The sequence below is a fragment of the Gastrolobium bilobum genome, unplaced genomic scaffold (assembly GCF_033153095.1).
Source record: "Gastrolobium bilobum isolate Gb01-03AN ecotype WA unplaced genomic scaffold, APGP_CSIRO_Gbil_v1 utg41764, whole genome shotgun sequence".
NCBI lineage: Eukaryota > Viridiplantae > Streptophyta > Magnoliopsida > Fabales > Fabaceae > Gastrolobium > Gastrolobium bilobum.
The window spans coordinates 18883-31088 of record NW_026899294.1 but is presented as its reverse complement, the minus strand read 5'-3'; the positions used below and the strand labels follow the sequence as shown (position 1 = coordinate 31088).

Sequence of the window (12206 nt, the reverse complement as noted above, 5' to 3'; positions counted from 1 at the left end):
AACAAAAGTGTCCGAGTAGTCTCAATTAGGTGACGGTTCTTGCGTTCAGCAACCCCATTCTGTTGAGGGGTGTGTGAACATGATGTCTGGTGAAGGATGCCATGAGATGCAAAGAAGGTTTGAAACTGATGAGACAAATATTCACGAGCATTGTCACTTCGAAAAATGCGAATCGAAACACCAAATTGAGTAAGGATTTCATTAAAGAACTTGTTAAAAATAGAAAACAATTCAGACCGATTTTTCATTAAAAATAACCAAGTACATCGAGAATAATCATCAATGAAAGTTACAAAATATCTGTACCCCATAGTGGAAACGGTACGACTAGGACTCCAAATATCTGAATGAACTAAAGCAAAAGGAGACGAAGACCGACGACTGACACGATCGTGAAACGAACTACGAGTGTGCTTCCCTAACTGACACGACTTACAAGACAAACTAGATAAATTTGAGAAACGTGGGACCATCTTCTGGAGCTTAGCAAGATTTGGATGACCCAACTGAGCGTGGATAGTAAGCGGAGAATCCACAACAGAGCACACTGGAACAGAAGTTGAAGTTGAAAGCTGATAAAGGCCATTGGACTCAGATCCGACGCCAAGTGTCCTCCTCGAGCTCCGATCCTGCAAAATGACAGACTCTTTAGTGAAAGAAATAATACAGTCAAGGGACTGAGTCAAGCGACTAATGGAAATAAGGTTGAAAGGAGAATGAGGAACATAAAGCACATCCTCAATGGGAATAGAAGGAAAAAGGAGAACAGTGCCAATCCCTTGGGACTGAACCAGTGACCCATTAGCCATAGTGATACTGGGCAGGGGACCAGACGTACAGAGAGAGGTAAATAAAGACTTATTACCAGAAATATGGTCAGATGCACCAGAATCGAGAATCCATGGACCAAGAGAGGGCGAGTGAGAAACACCAGCAAAGGAATTACCCGTGTGTACACTAGAGGCAGTGGTACCAGGAGGTGGCTGTGATCCAGCAATCAAGGCAGAGTCCGAGGCAGGAACAGTAGTCTGAGCAAAATGAGCGGAGCGAGGAGGGTGACCGTGAAGATCCCAGCAACGATCAATAGTATGGCCCGACTTTTTGCAATGAGTGCAGAGAAAGCGTCTCGTAGAGGGTTTGCGTCCACGTGCAAAACCCTTGGAGACAAGGGCAGATGGGTCAATTGAAGAGGGAGCAGATACTGCAGGCTCCATAGAAGTCTTAGGTGGAATGCGAAGCAACGTAGACCAAACAGAGTCCAGCGATGGAACAGTAGTAGAGCCCAAGATCTGATCCCGGTTGACAGAATATGCCGGGGGCAAACCATAAAGAGCCATGAGCATGAAGAACGTGCTGCGTTGCTCAAGTTCTTTAGCAGGATCTGCAGCAGGCGACAACAGTTCATTGAAATCATGAAGGAGGCCCTGAACTTTTCCCAAATAAGCAGACATAGAGACATCAAGTTGTTGAGCAGCAATAGTAGTGATCAAATTTTGACAAACCCTATAGAGTCGCTGAGTGTCATTGGTATACTTGAGATTAAAGAATAATTGTATATTGAATAATCACATGGTGTTTTACAATGTACAAGAGCTCTCTATTTAAAGAGACTAAAAGACCTAATAGGTTGAGCTCATACGATGTGAGACTATATATATACTGAACTATTTTTACAACTATTCTAACACTCCCCCTCAAGCTGGAGCATATATATTGTAAGCACCCAGCTTGCCACAAATATATTCAACCCGAGGACCCCTAAGAGCTTTAGTGAAGACATCCGCGAGTTGATCATTGGAGTTGACAAATTCCGTTTTGATTTCTCCTGACTGAATCTTTTCGCGAATGAAATGACAATCGATCTCTATATGTTTGGTTCTCTCATGAAATACAAGATTAGAGGATATATGTAGTGCAGCTTGATTGTCACAAATGAGAGTCATGGGTTTCTTCTGTTCACAAAGATGGAGCTCCCGAATCAACTGCTTTAACCAGATTAGCTCGCAGGTAACAACTCCCATTGCACGATACTCGGCCTCTGCACTAGATCGGGCAACAACAGTTTGTTTCTTACTTTTCCAAGAAATCAGGTTTCCTCCAAAGAAAACACAATAGCCTAAAGTAGAGCGCCTATCCGAGGGTGATCCTGCCCAATCGGCATCTGAATAACCACAAATTTCTGTATTTCCCTGATCTGAATATAATAAACATTTCCCTGGTGCTCCTTTGATGTAACGAAGGATCCTAACAGCAGCATCCCAATGAGAATCACACGGAGAATCAAGAAACTGACTAGCGACACTAACAGCAAAAGAAATGTCCGGCCTAGTCACAGTGAGATAATTGAGCTTCCCAATCAACCTTCGATAACGTCCAGGATCAGATAATGGTTCTCCTTGTCCGGGTAGTAATTTGATAGTAGGATCCATAGGTGTGTCAACTGGCTTACACGCCAACATACCAGTCTCTTCTAGGATATCCAAGGCATACTTCTTTTGACAGATAGAAATGCCCTGTCTAGATTGTGCTACCTCAATTCCCAAGAAGTAACGCAGCTTCCCGAGGTCCTTTGTCTGAAATTGACTGAATAAATACTGTTTTAACTGACAAATTCCAGCTTGATCACTCCCGGTGAGGATGATGTCATCAACATAGACTAACAAATAGATGCACTTATCAGGAGATATCATCCTATAAAACACAGAGTGGTCAACTTTACTGCGAATTAAGCCAAACTCCTGAACAACAGAACTGAAGCGACTGAACCATGCCCGAGGAGACTGCTTGAGACCATATAAGGATTTGCGAAGACGACACACCTTCCTAGACTCCCCCTGAGCAACAAAACCAGGTGGTTGCTCCATATAAACTTCCTCTTGTAAATCACCATGAAGAAAGGCATTTTTGATGTCAAGTTGAAGGAGTGGCCAGTGACGAATAGCAGCAAGAGCAAGAAATAGACGAACTGACGCCATCTTAGCGACCGGAGAGAATGTATCACTATAATCAAGGCCGAATATTTGAGTAAAACCCTTTGCAACTAGGCGGGCCTTGAGTCGATCAACATGTCCATCAGGTCCAACTTTCACAGTAAACACCCAGCGACAACCAACTGTAGACTTCTCTGGAGGAGCAGAAACAAGGTCCCAAGTGCCATTGGAATGAAGTGCAGTCATCTCATCAAGCATCGCTTGGCGCCACCCTGGATGGGAAAGTGCTTCACCTGTGGTCTTAGGAATAGAAATAGAAGAAAGACTAGAAACAAAGGTGAAATGAGGTGAAGAAAGACGGTCATAGCTCAAAAAAGTATAAAGAGGATAAGGGTTACGAGTAGCACGTGTACCTTTTCTTTGAGCAATGAGAAGAGTCTCTGGTGAAGAATCCGGAGAGGAAGAAGCAACAGCAGTGAGCGATGAGTCAGCAAGAATCGAGTCGACAGGAGGCACAGTTTTGCGACGCTGATAAGTGAGAAGTGGACGGTTCTCAGGTATAGAAGCAATATGTTGCTCATTTGGAATAGAAGCACCTGCAGCTGGCAAAGACAAGTCAAGAAAAGGGACAGGAAGAACATGATCAACCTGTGACAACTGAGATGGAATAGAATTAAAGGGTTGTTGATCAAGAAAAGTGACATCAGCGGAAACTAAGTAACGCTTAAGATCGGGAGAATAACAACGATAACCCTTTTGAAGACGAGAATAACCAAGAAAGATACACTGAAAGGCTTTGGATGTTAACTTATCCTTACCAGGAGTGAGATCATGAACAAAACAAGTACAACCAAAGACATGTGGAGTTAGAGGATAAAGAGGAACATCTGGAAGCAATAGGTTATGAGGAATGTCATTGTTGAGCACAGATGAGGGCATGCGATTGATGAGAAAACAAGAGATGAGTACAACATCTGCCCAGAAGTGAAGGGGAACCTGCATATGAAGAAGAATGGTACGTGCAGTTTCAATGAGATGTCTGTTTTTACGTTCAGCCACCCCATTTTGTTGTGGAGTGTGAGGACAAGTAGCTTGATGTAAAGTACCTTGTGTGGCCAAGAAATTAGAAAAATCAATAGAAACATATTCCTTAGCATTATCACTACGTAGAATACGAATAGAAACACCAAATTGAGTATGAATCTCAGTATAAAACTTTTTATAAATGGAAAATAACTCAGAACGATTTTTCATTAAATAGACCCAAGTGCAACGGGAAAAATCATCAATGAAGGTAACGAAATACCGAAAACCTAAAACAGACAAGGTACGACTTGGACCCCAGATATCTGAATGAACAAGAGAGAAAGGGGCATCAGCTCGTTTATTGACTCGACTGGCAAAAGAGGAACGTGTATGCTTCCCTTGTTGACATGACACACAATCTAAAGACTGAAGACCGGATAAAAGAGGAACCATTTTCTGCAACTTTGAAAGACTTGGATGACCGAGGCGACTGTGGATAAGTTGTGGAGATTCTGTGAGAGAGAGTGCCACTGAAGGACGAGGGATATCCAGATAGTAAAGCCCCCGTGACTCACGACCCACTCCAATCATTTCCCCCGTACCGGATCCTGCACAGAAACAGAATGGTTAGAGAAAGTAATGGTGCAAGTGAGGGAGTGGATCAACTTACTAATAGAAATTAAGTTATAAGGGATGCCAGGAATGTAATAAACAGATGTCAAGGCCAAGGTAGAGGTCGGACGAGCTTGTCCAATCCCACGAACTGGGGCTTTGGTTCCATCCGCAAGGGTAAAAGAAGGTAAATGATCAGAATAAGTAAGAGATATAAAGAATTCCTTGTTACCATAGAGATGATCGGTAGCACCTGAGTCAAATATCCAAGTGCCAAGTGATGTAGAATGAGAAACACAAGCAACGGGATTACCAGTATATGGTTGAGACTGAGGAGAAGCCTTATTGAGAAGAGTTTGGAGTGCAGCATAGTCCGCAAGTGAGAGAGAAACTGAACCAAATGATGCATTGTCTGACTGAGCTATATTCGCAGAAAGAGAGGCAGAATCCTTCAGTTTGGAAGATGTAATGGGCCCAATATTAGTAGAGATGATTCCTGAGGAAGTTTTGACAGGAGGACAAGGAGAGTTAACCTCTGAGAGATCAGTGGACGCTGCTGCCATTTAAAAACATAATATAAAAGTCGTAAACGAAGGCAAACGATATCCAATCAAGGAGAACCACGCGTCTAAAGTGAGACCCACAAAGAACCAAGCACAGATCCGGAAAGAGGAGAAGAAGGCGAGAAGTTCTGTCCAAGAACGGCCGGAAAAAGCCACCGGAATAGTGCTCACGCGCCGGCAGAAGGTGGCGCGTGAAGCCCACGCGCAGAGAAGACAGGAGGTGCGTGAGAGCGCGTGACAACTCCGATGGTGGCCGGACTTCCACAGAGCAGGTCGCCGAGAGGAGAGGGTGCTCTTCGCGTTCGTTCCAGACTGAAATCTCGCTGGAAAAGTACTCCGGCAGCCTGAACAGTGGCTGACGGTGGCTCCGGTGACTGTTTGGGGATGTGGACACGTGCAGGAGAGGACTTACAGTCCTTGATGGCTTACCGGAAGGACGCACAACAAAGAAAAGATGACTCCTAAGCAATGGGCTTAGGTTTTAAAGCGAAGAACAAGATTTCTAAGCAGAAGCGAGGGTTCCTAGAACGAAATAGCTCTGGTACCAACTTGAGATTAAAGAATAGTTGTATATTGAATAATCACATGGTGTTTTACAATGTACAAGAGCTCTCTATTTAAAGAGACTAAAAGACCTAATAGGTTGAGCTCATACGATGTGGGACTATATATATACTGAACTAATTTTACAACTATTCTAACAGGTATAAAGTGACTTGGCCTGACGCCAAACAGACTCACAAGTGACGTGAGCACGAAAAATCTACTTCAAGGACGAGTGGATGGTAGACTTGATGATGCTACATAACTGAGCATCAACCTTTTTCCAATGAGGGCGTACATCTACCGAGATGGACTCAGCCTTAGTAATGAGATGGTCAGTGTAGTCCTGTCCATCAAGCCAAAGTCGGAGATCAGAAGCCCAAGAATCATAATTGGAGCCATCCAACTTGTCGACGTGCAGCGAAACATTAACATAATTAGAAAAAACAGGCGGGTCAGCCTTTTGAGAACCCTTGGATGCATCGTGGGGTGACAAATCAGCCATGGGTTACCTGAAACAAAAATGAACAGCAACGAAAAGCAAAGAAACGTCTGTGAATAGTGACCAGCAAGGGAAAAGACACCGTAGAAGCCGAAACGAAGTCGAAACAACAAAGTGAGGACAGATCCAAGTGCGCAAGGAGAAGACGAAGGGAACCGTGGTGGTCCGACGGCCAACCGGAGTGGGACGCGTCGCCACGCGCCGCTGCAACAAAACGGGTTGCAGCCGCTGTTTGACGCGCGTGAGAGCGCGTGTAGGAGGATCTGAGGATGGGTCCTGGACAGAAAGGAGCGCCTTCTCGCGGCGATCAGAGCGATATGGGTTTCACCGGAAAAGTCGCCAGAGACGGCGGTGGACAGTGGTGCCTAATGGCGGTAGTGATCAGACAGGTCCGTAGACGATATATGGAAGCTAGAAACTTACAGATATGACTGTTTCCGGAAAAAAAAAAATATTTTACTCAGCAGACAGTGGTCCACCGGAAAAAAAACGCGGATTAGGATTCCTTTTGTTAGGCTCTAGATACCATGTTAATTACCAAGAGACAAGAGGTATTCATTGTAATCCTTGTTATATTAAACTACACAACATTGGTGCTATTATATAGCAAATCAATTGAAGAATACAAAGAGACACACTCAATGTGGGACTTCTATACTATGTACAGCAACAAAAGCAATAGGTCACAACGGCTGTGTAGTTAAGACCTATATGCATACTTCATTTACATTGAGACTTTTGACGTGATTTTGAAGAGTATTGAAATTTACTGACTTGTTGCTTCTCCTGCCACAAATAATGCCTTGAATGGACAAATTATATCCAATTTGATACATCAATACCAGACATTTAATGAAGGCTAGGTGAGTTGTGATGTTGAAACATGATTAAATTGGAATTCTATACAAAATTCTTGTCCAAAATAATCTGAAACTTTGCAATCTTTTTTTTCTCTTTTTAGTTTATTCTTTGCCAAGAAAGATAAAGGGAAAAATACAAAAAAACAAAAAGACTTCTTCCTTAAAACCACTTGACTGTATTGCTTCAGAAGTTTCGGTTGAGCATAATCTTCATAAACAAGTCAACTTTCTTTTCATTAACATATCATTTAAGCCAAGTACTTTTCCACCTTCTCCACTTCCTCTGTGCTCCCAATGTACAGTGGAACACGCTGATGAATCTGTCCATAAAAGGAAAAAATAAAATAAAAATGAATAAGACTATCCATCATAATATTCATCATCAACACTTAAAGCTTTTAGAGGCATATGAAATCCATTCATACTTACTTCCTCAGGTTGAATATCAAGTATTCTCTGATAACCATCTGAACCTTTTCCACCAGCTTGTTCTACAATGAAGCTCATTGGAGCACACTCATAGAGGAGCCTGAGCTTGCCATTTTTGCTTTTCTTGTCTCTAGGATATCCATAAATGCCACCATATAGCAGTGTCCTGTGGAAGTCTCCTACTAAGCTTCCAATGTACCTAGCAGAATATGGCTTGCCACTAGGACCTGGGTCTTTGAGACTATCAATGTATTTCTTTAATTGGTCATCCCAAAGCTGATAATTTCCTTCATTGAAAGAATAAATTTTCCCTGATTTAGGTATCTGGAGGTTTTCCTGAGTCAAAACAAATTCCCCATACATTGGATCCAATGTAAATACAAATACTCCTTTTCCAAGTGTGATAACAAAGATTACTGAGCTAGAATACATGCAGTAACCAGATGCAAGAAGGTTGCTTCCCGGTTGGCACACATTCACAATGCACCTTTGTTCTGTTGTGTCAAGCTGCAAATTAACATATGCATTAGATTTAGTGATTAAACCCATCAACAATCCATTTTCTTAGTTGTTTTTTTTCTTTTTTTCCTTTTTCTTCCTTTTTGATGATAAGAAGTTTAGGGGAAAGTGAAGTTGCTTGTTCCAAGGTCAAGGTAATGTGCTACAATTTCAATGAGGGTTATGGTCCACTAGTCAGAATTGAAAAATATTTATGCTGACACTGTTCGATCTTACTAGCTTTCTTTGTTGCTTCTAATTACATTATTTTAGCATTTTAAGATTTATACCACTTGATTCAAGCCACTTTATTTTAAGCTGATTAGTCACATTTATATAAAGATAATCAATCATGTGAAAACCAAAATCTAGAATATTTTTTTCAGTTTTCTTTCAGTCAAAGCTAATTATCTTTACCTTTGAAAATTTAATCATAAGTTTCAATCAAGGCCCTAAATTTTATTTGAGTCATCTTCAATTCTCGATTAAATGAAATGATATAAGAAATGGAAGACGTACTGTGGGGTCATCACCAATGTCAGCAAGACACTCATCGTTGGGGCTATAGACCCCAAAAATGGACCCAGTTGACACTGCAGCATCAATATTGGATGACCCATCAAGTGGATCAAATACTACAATGTAGTTGCCAGAGTAACTCTCTTCCACTGCAACTGGCACATCCTCTTCCTCTGATGCTATTATTCCTGTCCTCCCACTTGACCTCAAGCAGTTTGAGAAAACCTGATAAATGCAAAACAATACCTTGGTTAGTGAGGGTAACCTAAATAAGACTTCACATTTAAGAACCTATAAATTTGGTTACAAATGTTGACAAACATTCCCTTGTAGTCTATTCCTTTAGGATACATGTTTTTGCAATTTTAACATAGGCAAAATCAAAATTTCCCACTAAAATAGAAGCAGATATAACACTAGCAAAAAAAAGAAAGAAAGTTATCTTGTAGCACTGACCTCATTTGAGACAACATCAAGCTTTTTCTGGTCTTCCCCTTGAACATTTACAGCTCCTTGAACTCCTGTGAGGTTGGAAATGTTAGCTCTTTGTACCAAAGAAGCAATCTGTTTGCATGCCATGGAAATACTAGACAGTACAATAGTGAGCTCAGCATCAATAACTCCTGCTTGTTCTTGCTTCAGCAACCAGCTAGTTAGAGTTTGAAGCTCATATCCACTTTTTTTCTTTGTCTCTGTAACTTTTTCCCCCACAGCCATGCATCTAACTCCAGAGCCACCCACATGCTTTCTCCTGCTACTTGAACTTGATGGCACTGATTTGGTGTCAAAGACACATAGTTGGAAGGGGCAGAGACGAGAGGAAGAACAAGGTTTTGAGAAAATCAACTGGGATGATGCTGTTGCTGCTGCCATTGCAACCATGGTTATTGCCAACTTTTATTTTTGTTGTTGTTGATTTTTGCACTATGTTGCTTGTGGTGACTACATGGACTGTTTTCAAAGGCACCGAAGGAAAGAGATTTTGTAAGGTCAGTAATGAATTGTTATACTAATGGTCCCACTTATCTTCTTCATATCATTTTCCTTTTTGTGATTGTAATTACTTGAGGATTCCAATGATTGTGACACGAGGGATTCTTACAAATTTGTTGCTGAAATGAGTACATAGACTGAACAATTCCAAAACAAATAAATGTGGTGGGTTTTGGAGCTTGAGGTTGAAGCCTACATAGGGTCAGAGTTCTAAAGGACTTATAATCTCCATATTAGTATCAGAGTCTCGCCGTCTCCCACTTTTTCTTGTGGAGTTTTTTAGCACAGGTAGGCTGCGTCTGTTGCATTGTCCACTTTTTCAAGCCCAATGGGCTCTTGTGTGAGGGAGCGTGTTGAGATATATAGTCCCACATTGGTTGTATGAGCAACTAAAGTAGAGTTTATAAGGTCTTGGGCATTCTCACCTTTTGAGCTAACTTTTGGGGTAGTGTATTCCAAAGTTCTTTAGAGTTACTATGTTACTTTCAATTTTTTTTAGTGAATGAATTGTTAAATATTTATTTGTTTATAATATAATAATTAATCTGTGAAGTCCATTAACTATAATTAATAATCAGTAAATATTTGAAATAGAAGAAGATGAATATGAGTGTAATTTCCCTCTGGGTGATACATGTCAATGTTTCTTTGCGGATATCCTGCAAACATGTTTCATATTCAATGAGAAATTAAGAGTTTTTTTTGGTAAGCTTAAGAGTATTGTTATAATGGACTTGATTTCATGTGTAACAAGTTTATAGATTGAAATTTGTAATATGCCCAACTTTATTATTTTGGGAGTTATGATAATTACAATTGTTAACATTCTTATGTCCTTCATGCACTGGAGAGCCCTTGGTAACATTATACAACTCACTGGAAATGTTCCAACGTTTGCAACATGGGCTGGCTCGTTTTAGGCCTTATAACTGCGGGAACTGGAATCTCATGATTCTCGCTCCACAAAATTTGGCCCTTGTTTCCATGCGAATAAAATCTCAGGCTTATACCTTTCAAACACTATTCTGTTTTAATATCATAATAAGGGAAATCGTTTTCAGCAAGCTGCAAGGAGAAATTATTGTAGCAACTTATTATAACTATGTATCACGAGTAATATTAATATACAGTTATAATGATAAAATTAATTTTTCTCTTTTCGTTATGTCAGCCGACAAAGTCTGAGAAGAAAAAAAGAAAAAAAACTTTATTATTATAATTATACTACCGTAGTATATAATTATAATAAGGGGAGGGTTATATTGACAAATTTTTTTTCTTACAAACTTGCAAACTATATTATGTCTGATTAGTCATACATTTTTAATTGAAGTTTCACCGGTCACACATAATATAGTTTGTAAACAAAAAGTTTGTAAATATAATATTCTCCTTATAATAAAATACTGCAAGAATTTTTCTTTACGGAAACATTAGAAAAAAAACCCCTCGTAATAATACCCATAATTTGTTTTGTTAATGAAAATAAGCAAAATCCAGACAACAATAGAGAAAAAAAAAAAAGAATAATATTTGTGCAGTTGCAGATAAGTTATCTGCATTTACTCCCAAAGTAACGTCGTTTTGGGATTGAAAAATTAAATAATTATAATTATAAGGACTATAATAATCCTGAAATAAATTAAAATTACAAAAATACCATGATTTTCGCCCCAAAACAACGTCGTATCAGGCTTACTGCAGATAACTTATCTACAGCAGTAACTGCAGACAAAACTAACCCGAAAAAAAAATTAGATAAAGAAGAAAGTAATTAATCAATATTAAATAAAGGAATATTTATGATTCAATGGTGAGTTACCCAAAACAAAACAAAACCTTAATTAGATGCAGGTTTTCCATCAAATCTCAGTTAAATACAATTTTGTTATAATTAAATCCCGCCCGGTCAAATAAAATAAGAAATAGTTCTATAATTGTTTATAGACATCTGGTTTTCAATAATATTCATAACACTCGCAGTTTGCTATCCATTAAGTAAATCTAACTAAAAAATAACTTAATGTGAAAAAGCTTAGTGAAAGAATATTCTTTCATCTTGATAATTCAATTAAGTTCTACGAATTGTGACATAGGCAATGGGCTTCAGCAAGAAATTTTTTGACAATATATTCAATGCGTTTTTTTATTTTTTATTTTTAAGAAAGATTCATATATATATGATTTTTATAGATTTTTTACGAAACTAATTATCAGAATATTTTTTTAAATTTTAGTACTAAAGAAGTTTTTCAAATTTATCATAAATTTAGTTCTTTTTAAAAATTCTAATTTTTTAAAAAAAAAATAGAATCAAGATTTCTAAATTAATTTATATGCATAGTTGCATTCTTTTTTTTTTATACGTTACCAAAAAAAGGAATAATAAAAAATAAATTTGATTTTGATTGATGTTCAATCATTTTGGTTCTATATTATAGGAATCAAAAAGTTTTTTTTTTCAAATTCAAATTAATCGTTGTTGTCTGGGATTCATGGGAATAAAAAGAGTAGCCCGGCCAGTACCTAGCCGGGCTCTAGCTGTAAAAAAAAGAAAAGAAAAAAGTAAGATATAAAGAATAGTTTTTTTTTAGTGGGGAAAGATGACTGAGTGGACTAAAGCGTCGAATCGCTAATCGAATCAAAATTTCTAAATTAATTCTAAAAAAACTAACTTTTCAAAATAAAATAAAATAAAATAAAACCTTTCAAATTAAAAACCGCATTCTAA

The 12206-nt window shown here is 38.9% G+C and overlaps 1 protein-coding gene across 1 annotated transcript; it reads right to left on the bottom strand.

The window, feature by feature from the left end:
• Positions 1 to 6868: 6868 nt before the first annotated feature.
• LOC133289253 (fructose-1,6-bisphosphatase, chloroplastic) lies at positions 6869 to 9445 on the bottom strand. Its single transcript, XM_061487151.1, has 4 exons — positions 8939 to 9445; positions 8483 to 8707; positions 7466 to 7972; positions 6869 to 7356 (listed from the first exon to the last, which is right to left on the bottom strand). The coding sequence occupies exons 1-4, from the start codon at positions 9362 to 9364 to the stop codon at positions 7285 to 7287; spliced, it is 1230 nt and encodes a 409-aa protein (XP_061343135.1). The 5' UTR covers positions 9365 to 9445; the 3' UTR covers positions 6869 to 7284.
• Positions 9446 to 12206: the final 2761 nt, after the last annotated feature.